The sequence below is a fragment of the Trachinotus anak genome, unplaced genomic scaffold (genome assembly GCF_046630095.1).
Source record: "Trachinotus anak isolate AG129_WGS33_773 ecotype Australia unplaced genomic scaffold, CSIRO_AGI_Tana_v1 ptg000001l, whole genome shotgun sequence".
Classification (NCBI taxonomy): Eukaryota; Metazoa; Chordata; class Actinopteri; order Carangiformes; family Carangidae; genus Trachinotus; species Trachinotus anak.
Window position 1 is genome coordinate 11693030 of NW_027273852.1, and position 13911 is coordinate 11706940.

At 42.0% G+C, this 13911-nt stretch overlaps 1 protein-coding gene and 1 long non-coding RNA gene across 8 annotated transcripts in view; one reads left to right on the forward strand and one right to left on the reverse strand.

The window, feature by feature from the left end:
* myo16 (myosin XVI) overlaps positions 1–13911 on the forward strand; it is a 97272-nt gene that overhangs the window by 53131 nt on the left and 30230 nt on the right. For all 7 annotated transcript variants that reach the window (XR_011690874.1, XM_071476518.1, XM_071476527.1 and 4 more), the window contains 10 exons: positions 1511–1616; positions 2990–3107; positions 4763–4910; positions 5436–5553; positions 7242–7359; positions 8098–8169; positions 8916–9057; positions 9797–9869; positions 12756–12908; positions 13495–13695. Coding sequence is in view for 6 of the 7 variants with exons in the window: in XM_071476518.1 (XP_071332619.1) it covers positions 1511–1616; positions 2990–3107; positions 4763–4910; positions 5436–5553; positions 7242–7359; positions 8098–8169; positions 8916–9057; positions 9797–9869; positions 12756–12908; positions 13495–13695 (1249 nt within the window). In the remaining variant the exon portion in view is untranslated. The remainder of the gene's footprint in view (positions 1–1510; positions 1617–2989; positions 3108–4762; positions 4911–5435; positions 5554–7241; positions 7360–8097; positions 8170–8915; positions 9058–9796; positions 9870–12755; positions 12909–13494; positions 13696–13911) is intronic.
* On the reverse strand, positions 32–6461 carry LOC139620735 (uncharacterized). The gene is made up of 3 exons (XR_011690877.1): positions 6238–6461; positions 4780–4864; positions 32–2741 (listed from the first exon to the last, which is right to left on the reverse strand). It is a non-coding gene; the product is annotated as an uncharacterized lncRNA (long non-coding RNA).

The following is a 13911-nucleotide window of genomic DNA, read 5'->3' on the forward strand; positions in this document are numbered from 1 at the left end:
CCCGTCCTTCACCACACAGACACTGAACTCTCTGCCGTGGCAAAAATGTCAGCAAGTTCAGCTGGCCACCTGGTTTGTCCACATCCCTCTGCCATACACCTGTTAAACACTCCCTGAGAGATTAATAGATCTCACCCTGAGCTGAGCTGCAGACCTGTTCAGCGTTCACACGGAGATGAATGTTTGCTGGGAGCACTACAGCGTCTTGCTCTTTGTCCTTGGCTGGACGGAGGCAGCTCCCTGATTGCAATTAAATCCCGTTCCGGCTCTCCAGTGACATTCCCACTGAGTTGTAACCAATCTGGCAGAGAGTTAATGCGCCCTGGCCACAGGCTATCCATCTCACTCACACACAGAAACACACACACAGAAAACACACACACACACACACACACACACACACACACACACACACACACATACACATACAGGCATTCAGGGACATTGTACTGAGCATCCGCATGTACACTCACTTTCTCATTCTTTTCCTACTGCACTTTATCACTCCTTTTCTTATTTCTCATTCATTGAGCCTTTCCGTTTAAGTCTGTGTCTCTTGACATATACACCAAAGAACACACACACTCACATGCTCCTACAAGTTTACAGGCATCAGCGGCTATGATCCCCAGAGGCTTGTGCTCTAACAAAATGCCCTTGAAATCTAATAAAAAGTGGTAAATGAAAAGACAGTGAAAAGGCCCCTAGACCTCACACTCAGCAGGGCCATTAGTAGGAAATATAGCAACACACATACTCACAGACAAACAGCACTACAACACAATGCGGCCATTAGTTAGGGCCTCTGACCTTCTGAAGCCATCTGCTTGGTGTTACTACGTCAGTCTCAACTCTCTGCATGTCGGTGAGTGTCAGAGCATGTACTGTAGAGGTACCTTATGTCAGCTTTAATATCTACTCAGTGCCAAATTAAAAACGGGCCTCCAGTGACAGAAGTTGTGGCAGTAACAGTGTGTGAAAACAGGGGTCAACAGAGCGACGTTAGTGGTGTGAGAAAGAGAAATAGACTGGAATTTTAATGGAAAGGGGGTCCCTGAAGGGGTGATGTCAGCTGGGTGGAGACATGTCACTGAGGTGATGTGAACACCCTGATGACTAAAGCATCACACCTATTCTTCTGAGACATACAGAGCAGTGCAACACACAAAGAAACAAACAGATTTTTATCCTATTAAGTTTTGCTTTTTATGTCTGATTTCTAGCTTTCTTTAATGGTCATTTCATTTCATTATTTTTACTTGCCCATGTTTGTATTTATTGAAAATGTAAATATACTGTATAGTAGAGCAAAAACTCCCTTTACTATATTATACAGTACAGCACAACTTAATTGTTCATAGTGGAAAATGTGTACACATCTCAGCAGTATTAAACACAGCAACATAAAGACAGGAAACAATAACAAAAGTGACAACATGTAAAACAATAACAACATTACCTAAAAAATGTATGACAAAGAATTTACATTTTTCTGTCTTCATCTGTGTAGTGGGGAAAGTGGCTCTGGGAAATCAGAGGCATGTAAGCACATAGTGAGACACCTGACAGCCCGCTCCAGCCCCAAAGGCTTCGCACTGGATCCCAGAATGAAACATGTAAGTCTGGGCTGATTTGTCTGAAAGATACTCCTCTTTTTTTGTGCTTAAAGCAGACTTCAGGTGGGTTGGCTAAAACTGTATGTCTAAGGTGCATGTGATGTAACTGCAGTATCCTGAGCATGAGTCTTGAATCTTTTGTTGCTCTCCTGCACTTGTTTCATTGCTTTGACTTTGCAAAATAGAAAATAATCTCAAAGTAGACATCCGTGGTTTTTTTATTTCCGTGCTCAACACAATGAGTCCTCATTAAGAAACTCATGAATATTTTGTGCTCTTCAAAGCGAGGCACTGACTGAATCTTACATCCTGTCTTATTGTGCTTATTGTTCCACCCCCCATGTCATCTCTGTTATAAAAAAATCCGATAGCACTCAGTGAAGTAGTGTTCGTAGGTGTGTGCATGCATCCTGCTGTTCCTTGTTGCTGTAGTGGGGGAGAGAATAGATCTATAGATTACCACACCACAGTATGAAGCCAGTGCTGGTCGTCTTTTCCTCTCAGCTCGATAGCTGTTCATTTGTCAGAGACACCATTTGAGCATTCAAATCCCACGTTTGATTGCATCATTAAGATTTCTGCTACGCTGACTTTGTCTCCGTGATGCTCGTTCTTTAGAACAGAACCATTTGTAGCCGAGAAAATTGTTGGTGTGTTATTCTTAGATGGGAGTTCATTCTCCTTCTCCTCCTTTTCTGGCTATAGAGGGAGGATTGGGTAAAAGAAAAAAGATAGTACAGTACAAAAGATCAACAAGTACCTGTAATGGAATATTTTCCAGTGAATCAGGAGATGTTACAATTAAAAAGATTTTGTAGGCAAAAACATATCAGGATATTTTCATGAAAGAAAAAAATGTTTCAGCGGGGTCAGAATTTAGTATCCTCCCCACCTTCTGTGTATGAAAAACCGACAGAAAGAACAGAAAAATCTGTCATTTAAGTCTGCACATATCACTGCCACTGCTTGTATTTGTTGGTGATGCTTAAAACACAATTCACCCGCTCTGCTCCCAACCTGTCTGTTGGTAACAAAGCCGTGTGTAGCCGGGAAGTGTGAGTGCTGTGTTCTGATGAAGTCATCCTTATGTCGTCGATATCTGGGTCAGCCCACTCTCTGATCATCCTGGGACCAAAAAAAAAATTTAAAAAAAATACTGAGTACCCAGTTAATGGATGCATATTGACATCTAGTGGTAGAAAGTGGAATGGGAGTACAACTTATTTTGTCTCAGCTGTAGAGATACTAAAGGTAAATTGATTTCATTATTGGAAAAGAGGATGGAAACAGAACATTTACTCCACAGTAAAAGTCAGTCCAAAAGATGTTGTAAAGCACTGTTAAGTTTTCTTTTGGTTTGTTATAATATACAGGTGTACTGTATTCTGGAGGCTTTTGGTCATGCAAAGACCCAGAGGAACAACAGTTCAAGCCGCTTTATCAAGCTTTTGACCATTCAATACTGTGACAAGAGGAGGACACTGCTCAGAGGTAACCCACGTTTCTGTCACTATGCATGTGAACGAGTTACTTTCATTTCCATGTGCAGTGGCTTCAGAAAGTATCCAGACTTCTTCACTTTTTGCACACTGTATTGTGAAGTAGATTTAATTTTCAGTAGATAAAGCTGCCCATCAGTCCACACTCAGAATTCCATAGTGACAAAGTGAAAACATGTTTTTTGAAGGTTTAGAAACAAGTTATTAAAAGTCAAGAACTGAAATCTCTCATTTACAAAAGCATTCAGACTCTTTGCTGTGACTCCACTCCAAGCTGTGATCAGATTCATTGTGCTGATGTTTTCTCAATTGTCCTTGAGATCTATTTACAACTTTACTGATTGATCAAAATTGAATTTTTCAGAACAGTACAGAATTTATAGATTGAGTTGATCAGACATAATTTAGTAAGTCACACACCTGTGTATATAAGGTCCCACAATTCATTCTCCATGTCAGGAGAAAACAAAGTCATGAAGTCTAAACTCTCTGTAAACCACCATGATATAATTGTGGTGAGGCATAGATGAGGGTTAGGGTATAAAAGGCTCTCAGACCATGAGGAAAAAGATTCTCTTGAGCAGAGCAAGAAACACTACATCTGGTGAACTCACAACTCCACACTGTTCAACCCCTGGCTTATACCATCCCTACGGTGAAGCATGATGGTGATGGTGGCAACATCTTGCTTCTCAGCAGTAGCTATAGGGAGACTGGTCAGAATTGTAGGAGAGATGGATGCAGCCAAATACAGAGGCCCTCGAAGAAAAACCTACTCCAGAGTGCAGACGACCTGAGAGTGGGGCTGCAGGTCACTTTTCAGCACGACAATGACCCGAGGCAAGAATTGCTGGAGTGGCTTCAGAACAAGTCTCTGACTGTGCTTGTTGAGAGGCCCAGGCAAAACCCAGATGGCTGGATATGGCAGTTCAGACACTTCTCATCCATTCTCATGGGGCTTTAGAGGATCTGCCAGGAAGAGTGGGATAAACTGCCTCAAATTGAGGTTTGCAAAGCTAAATGAGAGATTCAAGTTTTTGATTTTTATCATTGAAATTAAATGTACATCACAATAAAGTGTGCAAAAAGTGAAAGGGTCAGAACACTTTATGAAAACACTGTAGTATGTTTTTTTATTCCACATGACACAGGAGTAGACAGGAGTAGAAAGGTGATAAGTGTCATAGTGTTGCTATACCTGAAATAAAATGTTTCTTAGATCTTTTTATCCCATTTATTTGTGATAATCTAAATACATAGAATATTTCTTGCAAAGATAACAAAATGTCATTGTTTTCACTGTCTGGATCAAAGTTAATGATGAAAGTACAGTAGACATAAATATAAAAGATTCACTGTGTGATTAAATGACAGAACTGTAAAGATGTAATTTTCTTGTGTGCAAAGTGGAGAAACACCAGCAGGGGGCAGTGAAAGCTCATCGGTCTGCTGCTATGGTGTTTTCTATTTGTGCTCCATTTTTCCAACCATGCTGACCTTATTTTACCCCGGTTAATTTGATCAGAGAGCACTGGCCATTGAACAGTGGAGACAGATTTAATGTTCAGGACTGACAACTATATTCAACACTGCTGAAATTGTATTTACTCACTCCTGTTGTTAAAGTATTCACATTTGGTGTTTAAGCCCGTGTGTACACCTACATGCTGGAGAAGTCTCGTCTGGTCCACCTGCCTCCTCACCAACACAACTTCGGCATCTTCTATCTGATGGCTGAAGGCCTGTCGCCTGAGGAGAAGAGCGCACTTTACCTCAACAATGTCCTGGCTCATAGGTACGTGGCTGTCAGATGCCATGCACATATTACTAGTTCCTAGTTCACTGGTGAAAGGAGATTGTTGGTTGTAGCTGGTGATTAGGCCCAACAGAGCACTTCAGGTTAATGATCTTTTAAGAGTTCAGACACTTAAAGGATCAGTTTTAAAGACCTTACTAATCACATGAACTACATGCTGCTAAAAAGCTGCATAGATAACAATTTGTGGCTCAGCCCAAACCCTATAATTATAATACATTTATATTTGATATCCTCAGGGAGAGTGTGTTGGTACATGTATGCATACATGAACGTATCAATTTTCCACATCCATGTGTCTGTGTATATGCACCCTTATGTGGGTTTGCCCCATTCATAGACATTAATTACTACTGAGCACATGGGTACTATTTAGAAGTGGTTCACCTGTCATTCTTTTCTCACCCAAAGGCCAGACCTCACCCTATCCTCTATGCTTGATTTGTTTTTGCATTGGTCCAAAGTATTGGTCCATGTTAATTCAGTGTTCTGTCTTTACTTCAGGTATCTCAGTGGAGGATTTCCAGGGGAGAACCCTCCAGTAGCCACAGCCTCTGCCCAGAGCAGGGAACGGCTTGCAGCAGTCAAACAAGCCCTGCGAGCCCTGGGCTTCAACAAGCAGGTATCGATTGGCACTGCATACACCTTCTGCTGAACTAGTTTATTCCAAGGTTGTTGAGAACAGGAATAATTCAAAGCATTGATATCACAGACTCTGAAATGGCCCCTGAAGATGTCATTGATGAAATTTAACCCCAGCTTTTTGCGGGCACAAACTGATTCCAATAAGTGTGTCTGAGTCCATAAAAATGGGTCCTTCAAAGGGCGACAAACTGAACCCTAAACGTGTTCACATTCTAGCTGGGCTACAATGTGACAATGTGATAAATCAAACATTTCGAATTTCATGACCAGAATAGTCACATCCCAGTTCATACCTAAATAACTGACCATTGCAGAATGGATTCTGAGATACTGAGAGCTGCAAAGGCCTCAGTGGAACAGTGTATCCTGCCAATTCAGGCACAAGAAGCATTTGAAATGAGACAAGCATCATCTATTCAGACTAATTTGGCACAGATATGTGGATTTCTTGGGATCCAGATCCTGAGTTGGGACTCAGCATGTGTTTCAGTTATCTATCTAAAGACCATATGAAATTTGTGACCAATGCATAAAGCAAGCATGCAGTTAGCCATGGTACAGTCCATCCTGTACTCAACCAGCTGTGTTCTCAGGCCATTATCAGGTTCTATTCTTATATTCCCAGACAGCATCTGTCAGCAGTGAGTGACCACTATCTCACCTTTTAATCCAGCAGCAGTCGATACACGCAGGCAAGCACAGGACAGAGGAGCAGAGCAATAGATAGTGTTGTTATCAGAGGGCAGTAGTGTTCACTGGATAAGAGAGAGAGACCGAGGGACAGAAGAAGGAGTGGGGGAGTAGGAGTGGAAGTGGTGGAACACCCATTGGTCTCTGTCTAAGCTCTCATCAGGGGACGACTCCCAGTCCAGACCCAAAGGTCAGTCGTCATTAACGCTCCCTATCGCTCCTTTTCTCTCCCTCGTTCCCTTTCTTCTCCTCCCTAAGTGGGGGGGTTTCTCTGTGTATAGAGTATCAGACAGAGACTAATGCTTAGTGTTTATCTCCCAGATATCAGCTCCAATATCCTGCCTTGAGAGAGAGTGCACACGTAGACATATTCACACACACGCACACACCCCCTCAAACTCAAACACCTCCCTCTCAGAGCTGTGGGTAATGGGGTATTCCATTAAGTGTCCTCTACTCAAGGGCAGAGAGGAAGGGAGAGTGGGAAGTGTGTGAATGGAAGGAGGAGGGTTTACGTGTTCGCGTTGGATTTTTAGTGGCTTTTTTTTATTTTGCATTTTGTATTTTGTATTTTGCATTTTTGGTAAAGAGAAGGATCATGCTGGTTATTCTATATTTCTGTTATTATTTCTGTTTTGAAAATCCCATGAAAATTCAAAACCAATAATGTTATTTCAGTCTCTCAGTTCAGTCTGACATCCTCTCTGTCTGTCACCCTCATCTCCAAGCCCATGTGTTGCTACTGAAAACATGAATGTTTGAAAATAAATTGTAAATTTATAGTTTCATTGTTAAAAAAAGATCAAGTAAATTCTTAAAACAGTTGGACAGTGAAGTTGTTAGCAAACATCATAAAAAGAGGAGTTAATCAGTGCATTTTCTGGCGACTATTTTGAGTTAGGGATTAATACAATCTCTTGCTCTCTCTTTTTCTTTTTTCAACTGCCTCTCTCTCTCGCTCTCTCTCCTTGCTAGGAGGTTGACTCAGTGTTTACACTGCTATCTGCTGTGCTCCATATTGGGGACCTACGTTTTACTGCGTTGACAGATGCCAATACAGCCTTCCCCTCTGACCTGCAGCTGCTGGAGAGAGGTCAGTGCCCCCATCACAACTGGGGCCACATTTTCACCCAGTGTGGAGGTGGTGAGGAGGAAGGGTGCATTACACTGTCTCTTCTTGTTTACATGGTCATCATAGCTCCTCCCCCTCTTTCTGTCTCCCTTCCTTGGCATTCTGCTTGGCAGCTTACCAGCATTAGCTAAAGACCAGACAATCACCTGTTTGGTGAGCTGTATTTCCTGCCAAAATGTAACTATGGTGAGGAGAGAGCACTTTTATACACACACTTTCCCACTATTTGGGCAGTGTGTTCTCTCTGTCTGGCTCTTTCATTATGCAGCCGTTACATGTGCTCCGGTGATCCCTGACCTTTTTTGAGATGGTAAACAAATGACATCAGTGCCTGAATGGGAAAGAGACAATCGTTGTCAGGGAGATGTGATGTTATGGCTAGTGATATCAGCAAAGGGTTTCTGGGTTGCTGTCACCTTCTCCTGTTGGTATATGGGCTCTGCTCAGAAGTCCTCTGATGACTAATTGCTGCCTGATCCACTGATCGATTAAGCAGGAGTGAGCAATAGCAGAGCTCAGCTTGTCTGCATGATATCATCGTCAGAGCTGCGAAGAGCCATTTGAGTTCTGGGATGTTATCAGCGCTGCCTCTCTGATGCTCAGTTAATGTTTAATGCTGTTATTTTGATGTTTTTCATCCTGTCATCATGTCAGTGTCATTTACTCTGCCTCTACCACTCTTTGTCCTCCTCGCCACAGTTGCTGGAATGTTGCAGGTGTCCTCCAGTGACTTGAGCACAGCCCTCACCTCTGACGTTCAATACTTCAAAGGTACCGACTCACTAGCCTTCGCCATCACTTGGCCCGTCCTGTTCCTCCACTGCAAAAACATGTTGAGGAAAAACCTCAAAAATTTCAAAAAGCAGCAGTGATGACTCTTAAGTGTGTGTCTTGGGCGACAACTGACCACAGTTTATACGGATTACAGTTCCGATTGGCAAAAAAAGGGAAAAATCACACCAGGAATCTTTTTTTTCCTGTAAGATCAAATAGCTCCGGATGGTCAGCAGAAAGAACTAGAGTCAGACCTATAGTTCATTTTTGATGCTGATGCAAGTCCTATGTAAACAGGTAATACTTAAGAGTTTAAAAATCTTTTAACAGTATATTGCCCCGTATGTAGGTTTTAACATAAACACATAACATAAAAATGTGTTGAAAGGTTCCCTTATTGTGACCAAGATATGCAAAGAGAGAGACACTTTGTGGTTGAGAAATAAACTTGTCAGTGCTCTCTGGTCGACAAATGATGAACACTAATACATTTATTTCTAAATTAACCTCAAAGATATATTTGGATATTTTGTACTGCAAGTTGTCAGCCAGCATAGATGCAGATAACAAGATGTTTGTGATAAGATCAAATCAGCCAGTACTTTTGGGTCTTTCTTTAGCAAGAATTAGTTCTATTCACAGAAGGACTTTGTTAAAATGAACATCAAAACTACTGCACTGTCACTTTGCTGCCATTCCAGTTGTCAGGTGCTAATTGTGTTACCATGTCCTCTTTGTGTCAGGTGATGTGATCACTCGCCGCCACACATTAGAAATGTCAGAGCAGTACAGAGACCAGCTTGCCAAGGCCATCTATGGACGCCTCTTCAGCTATCTGGTCAACAGTATCAACGACTACCTTCAGGGACAGGATGACAGCATTGGGTACAGCTCTGAGTGTGTGTGTGTGTGTGTGTGTGTGTGTGTGTGTGTGTGTGTGTGTGTGTGTGTGCGCGCACGTGCGTGCATGTGTTTGTTTATGCATGCCTTTGGGTGTTTTCACTGTAAACCACCAGAACATTTCTTTGGAAGCCCAGGCTGTTGATATCTATTATCACACACAACACTAATGAAGTGTATCTGCCATTACACACAGGCAGTAGCTCAGTCATGGCCTGTGGAGTGACAAAACTGATAATGAAACTTGACACAAGGTTTGGAGTGGAGGTTTGTAATAGTTTGCATTGCATGACATGCACGAATTGGCGTCTACACTAAAATAAAAAGTACTGAAGAACAGTGTAGAGATGTGGAGGACGCACCTAAGGTTTATGTGGAGGTGTCAGACACATACAGAAACTTAAATACACACATACACATATAATACACACACACTCCCAGGTGGAGACCATAGGATTCTTGGTGTTGTTGATGCTGGGAAGTCTTATCTCACATAACCCAGGCTACAACTTTTGGAATGTGTTTGTGCTTTGACTTGTTTACGCACAAACCACAGAATGTAATAAATTTGTCAACCACACAACTCATGGCACATCCCCTTCAGAAGTGTTATTACACATGCACTCTTACACTGCAGACAACCATGATAATTCTTGTCGCCAGAGTGATGCAAGCAAACAGATAAGTTATCACTTTTATCCTGGTTTTTATTTATCTTTTTCAGTGATCCTGCCCTGGAAATTGGTATCTTGGACATATTTGGGTTTGAAGAATTTCAAAGGAATGGATTTGAGCAGGTGGGACAGTCCTTACTATTTTTAGATTTCAGTCCGCCTCCAGCCCCCAAAACAACCCATCAATGTTGTGTCCCTGTTCTCTTTAAGCTGACAATTTTTCCTAATTAAGCCAAATGCATTTATGACATTCCTTGAATTATATCATTGGTTTGGAAGGCCATCCTGAGCTATAAAAATCTCCCAGAATAGTATGGGGTATTGTAATTTCAAACAGATCTTAATCAGATTGTTAAAATATTTGGGGCGGTTATCTATTTTAGCCTGGACATTTTAGTCTGTAATTGTAATGAATGAGGTGAGGTCTGTGGCTGACTGTGGCGTGATTTTCAGCTGTCCTCAGATGAACTGTCGGCTGATACAATGGCTGCCTGTGTGTGAGATGTTATACATAGTACGCAGCTTCAAATGAGTGTGTGTGTGTGTGTGTGTGTGTGTGTGTGTGTGTGTGTGTGTGTGTGTGTGTGTATGTATGTGTGTGCATGTTTTGTATTAGGAATTTAGTTTTTACAATATTCAACAGTTTTCTTTGTTATTGTTGTGGTCATACAGTAAGTTTGAGCAACATGAGTTAGCTTAACTGCTAATAGTTATGTTTAATATTCAACGGTCTGGCTGAAAACATAAACAAATCCATCCTGTACTAGCCACTGAGAGCTCCTCTTGGACACATTATTATATTTTGCAACAACGATTGTACTAGTTGATGTGGTTTTTCTGTCTCCATACCATCATACATCAGCTATATGCAACTGCACTATGCACTAACTCAGCGTATTAGGTGAAGAGAAGCAATAACACTTTTTAATGAACAGGAACTGCTTTTTATGATTTGGGAATTAAATTTGATTCATAAAGAATATGAATCTTCATCTTTTTTAAAAAGAATGTTTTATGTTTTTTATTGTGTTTTTCTCTACTGCAAGCGTGTTTGTGTACCTGTATATTTTCATATACTACACGAGTACACGCATGGCGCAGCATGTCAACACTGCTTGTTTTCGGTCTGGCAGTGTGTGTGTGATTATATTGCGTAGTGTAGAGAGCACAACATGTGCAGCTCTACAACAGCTCACCTGTTCTGGGCTGTAAATCTGCCGTGTGCTCATCAAGCATGCACTGTTATTATAAACGACTCTATTGTAAGACCAGCAGGGATCAGGCAGACAAGTCTGTGTGTCACTGTGTGTGTGTGTGTGTGTGTGTGTGTGTGTGTGTGTGTGTGTGCGTGTGTGTGTGTGTGTGTGTGTGTGTGTGTGTGTGTGTGTGTGTGTGTCTGTCTATGTGTGGGGTGTCTTGTGGTGTAATTCTTGTTGTCCCCTTGTTCCTGCTACTCTACAGTTTACGTGTCTGCCCTTTGGAACTACCTGCTGTCTCCCAGCTTTTATTAAGGCCACTGTTTGTCTTTGCTTTTGTGCATGTGCATGTGATCATGATGTTCGTGTGTGTGAGGCACTAAGATGTCAGTGGCCTTACTCTACCTCTGGATGTTCTCTAATCTAAGTGGAAGTGAGGGATTGCATAACCTTATCTCTTCAGGTCACGGAGAGTGTAAGAGTGAGCACCAGAAAGGAAGAGAGGGGAAGAGGCAAACAAAATGAGCAAAAAAGGAGAAACTATCTCTGGCAGGTGGTGGCAGTGCCGCCTCTTTCCTACATACATCCCCTCTATTGTTGCTGCTGAGCTGCCTGTTAATATCAGCCTGGTCAAAACACACAAATTATCCACCACCCACAGAGAGGAGAAAAGTAGGCGCAAGTTCTGGATAAACAAACATGATGATCGCTTACAGTAGAAGTGGCACATCAGTGACAAACAAGTCCTGACATGTTTGTACACACATGTATCCACACTCGTACAGACACATAGGTAGACAGGCATGCTCCACATGCGCAGCATGATCAGGGTCATTAGTTCTTGTTAATTAGAGCTGTGTTAGTCAGGGGTGTGTTGTACCTGCTCAGCACTTTGCTAATGAGCTAACTCAATCAACCACCTGCTGGGACTGAGCCTTTAATAGACTAGACTAGGCTGAAGACGACATCGATGAAAGAGAAACAGAACTATAGCCGTCTGCAGCAGAGAATTACACAACTCTAAATCAGCGCTTCTCAATCCAGCAGGCCATTAGACAACATGTAGGTCAGGGCATCGCTCTGATGCTCAACTCAGCCATGTTTATTTATGATTTTCACACATCCATCGAATGAGCATTCAGTCTTTTCAGTGAATGGATAAATATTGCAAACATAAAATTAAGGGCCACAGGGCACTAAATTCAGCATTAGTATTTTCATTTTGCCTTTATTTTTTAGCAAGTTATCATAAGATGCTTTTATCCCCCGGCTTGTATGTCTTGCTTGGTCTAGCAATTTTTTTCATGTTAGATGCAAAACATGTCAGAGTACAAAGGATCCTGGGTTGAAAAGATGGACATCTAACTGAAGCAGAAATGTGATAAACAAGCACGCATGCCAGACAAACCCATTTGATTGACTCCTCCCTCTGTTGTGATTGGTTGACTGCTGGGTTAGGAAGAGTTCATGTGCCTCAGCAGGTCCATATTGGTCCATATTATAGTGGAGTAGCAGAGAGGCCGTGGAGAGGGACGCCCATTTCTGTGTGCACCATGCAGGAGGCGCCCCTGTAAGCAGTTCTCATAATTTCAGGGTCAGGTGTGTTGTATGAGTTGTCAGGCAGTTCATTTATGCCCCATTGCCTTCCCTGTTGGTGCCACAGCAGTTTATGTTTGAGATTGTATTCATGCATTTGTTTGCTCTAAAAACAAACATTCAGCAGCGTGTCTCTGAGGAACTTCACCGTGTGCATTGAAGTGTGTGCTTACAGGCTGATGTGTGTGTCTAAGTGTGTGTGTTTGGTACATTCCAGCTGTGTGTGAACATGACCAATGAGCGGCTGAGGCAGTATGTCTCTGAGGTGCTATTCCAGCAGGAGCAGGCTGAGTGTCTGCAGGAGGGCATTGCCATGGAGACCCCACGCTCCCCCTGCACCCAGCCTGCCGTTCTGGACTTCTTTCTTCAGGTACTGTACGTTTCTGGTTAGGACCGGTCCAGTCCAGTTTGGTCTCTCATGATCTAACTCAACATTGTAAGCCCACCCAGAGCTTTGATAAAAGATTAAAAAATCACACGGCTAAGTTAAAGTCACAGACTATTTCATCACTCAAGAAAGCTGTTTTTTTGTGTCAGGCTTTTTTCTTTTTATGTCTTTTATTTCAGAATTGGGGATGGTTTTAGCAAATTGCTGTTTCACTTTTTTTCCCTAATTGAAATTTCATTTGAAAGTGAGACATCCAGCAAAAATGAAGCATGTAGTGTAAGACACAAAAATAAAAATTAAACTGACATATGACTGGTCGTCCTGATGTCCTTTTGGTTAAGATGCTTACAACACAATTGCAACATGGTCCCTGGTTTAATTTGCAGCCACCAATATGTTATCACTAATGGCTGAAATGCCTAAAAAATTTAAACACAAAATATAAATGAAGCTTTTTGATATCATAGGGCAACTCTGCCCTAGGGGGGTCAATAAAAGAGCTACAAAAAGATGTTCTGATCATGACTGACATAAATAACATATGAACATTTGTTTGTTCCTCCTCCAGAAGCCTCAGGGACTGCTGTGCGTGTTAGATGAGGAGAGCCAGAGCCTGCGGCCAGCAGAGCAGACACTGTACAAGAGGTTGTCGGCCCAGCTGGACTCCAGTCCAACTCACGGCCTCTCTCTCACTACTAAGGATGGCAATGGAAACCCCCCACCTAAAGACCAGGGCCCAGCTTTTACTGTCAGCCACTATGCTGGACAGGTCTGCCTGTGTTACATTATTATATGTAGAGGTGGTAGGGCTGGGCAGTGTAACAATGCAGTGTATATCAGGATTAGCTGTTTTTGCAGTAGAAGATTTGAGTCTTAGTTCTGAACAATAAACAGAAAAATGCTATATATCTGTTTTAAATATTCCCCTTCAAGATAGTGTTTGCTAAAACAGAAAATCAATCAGAAAATCAAGTAAAAACAATTC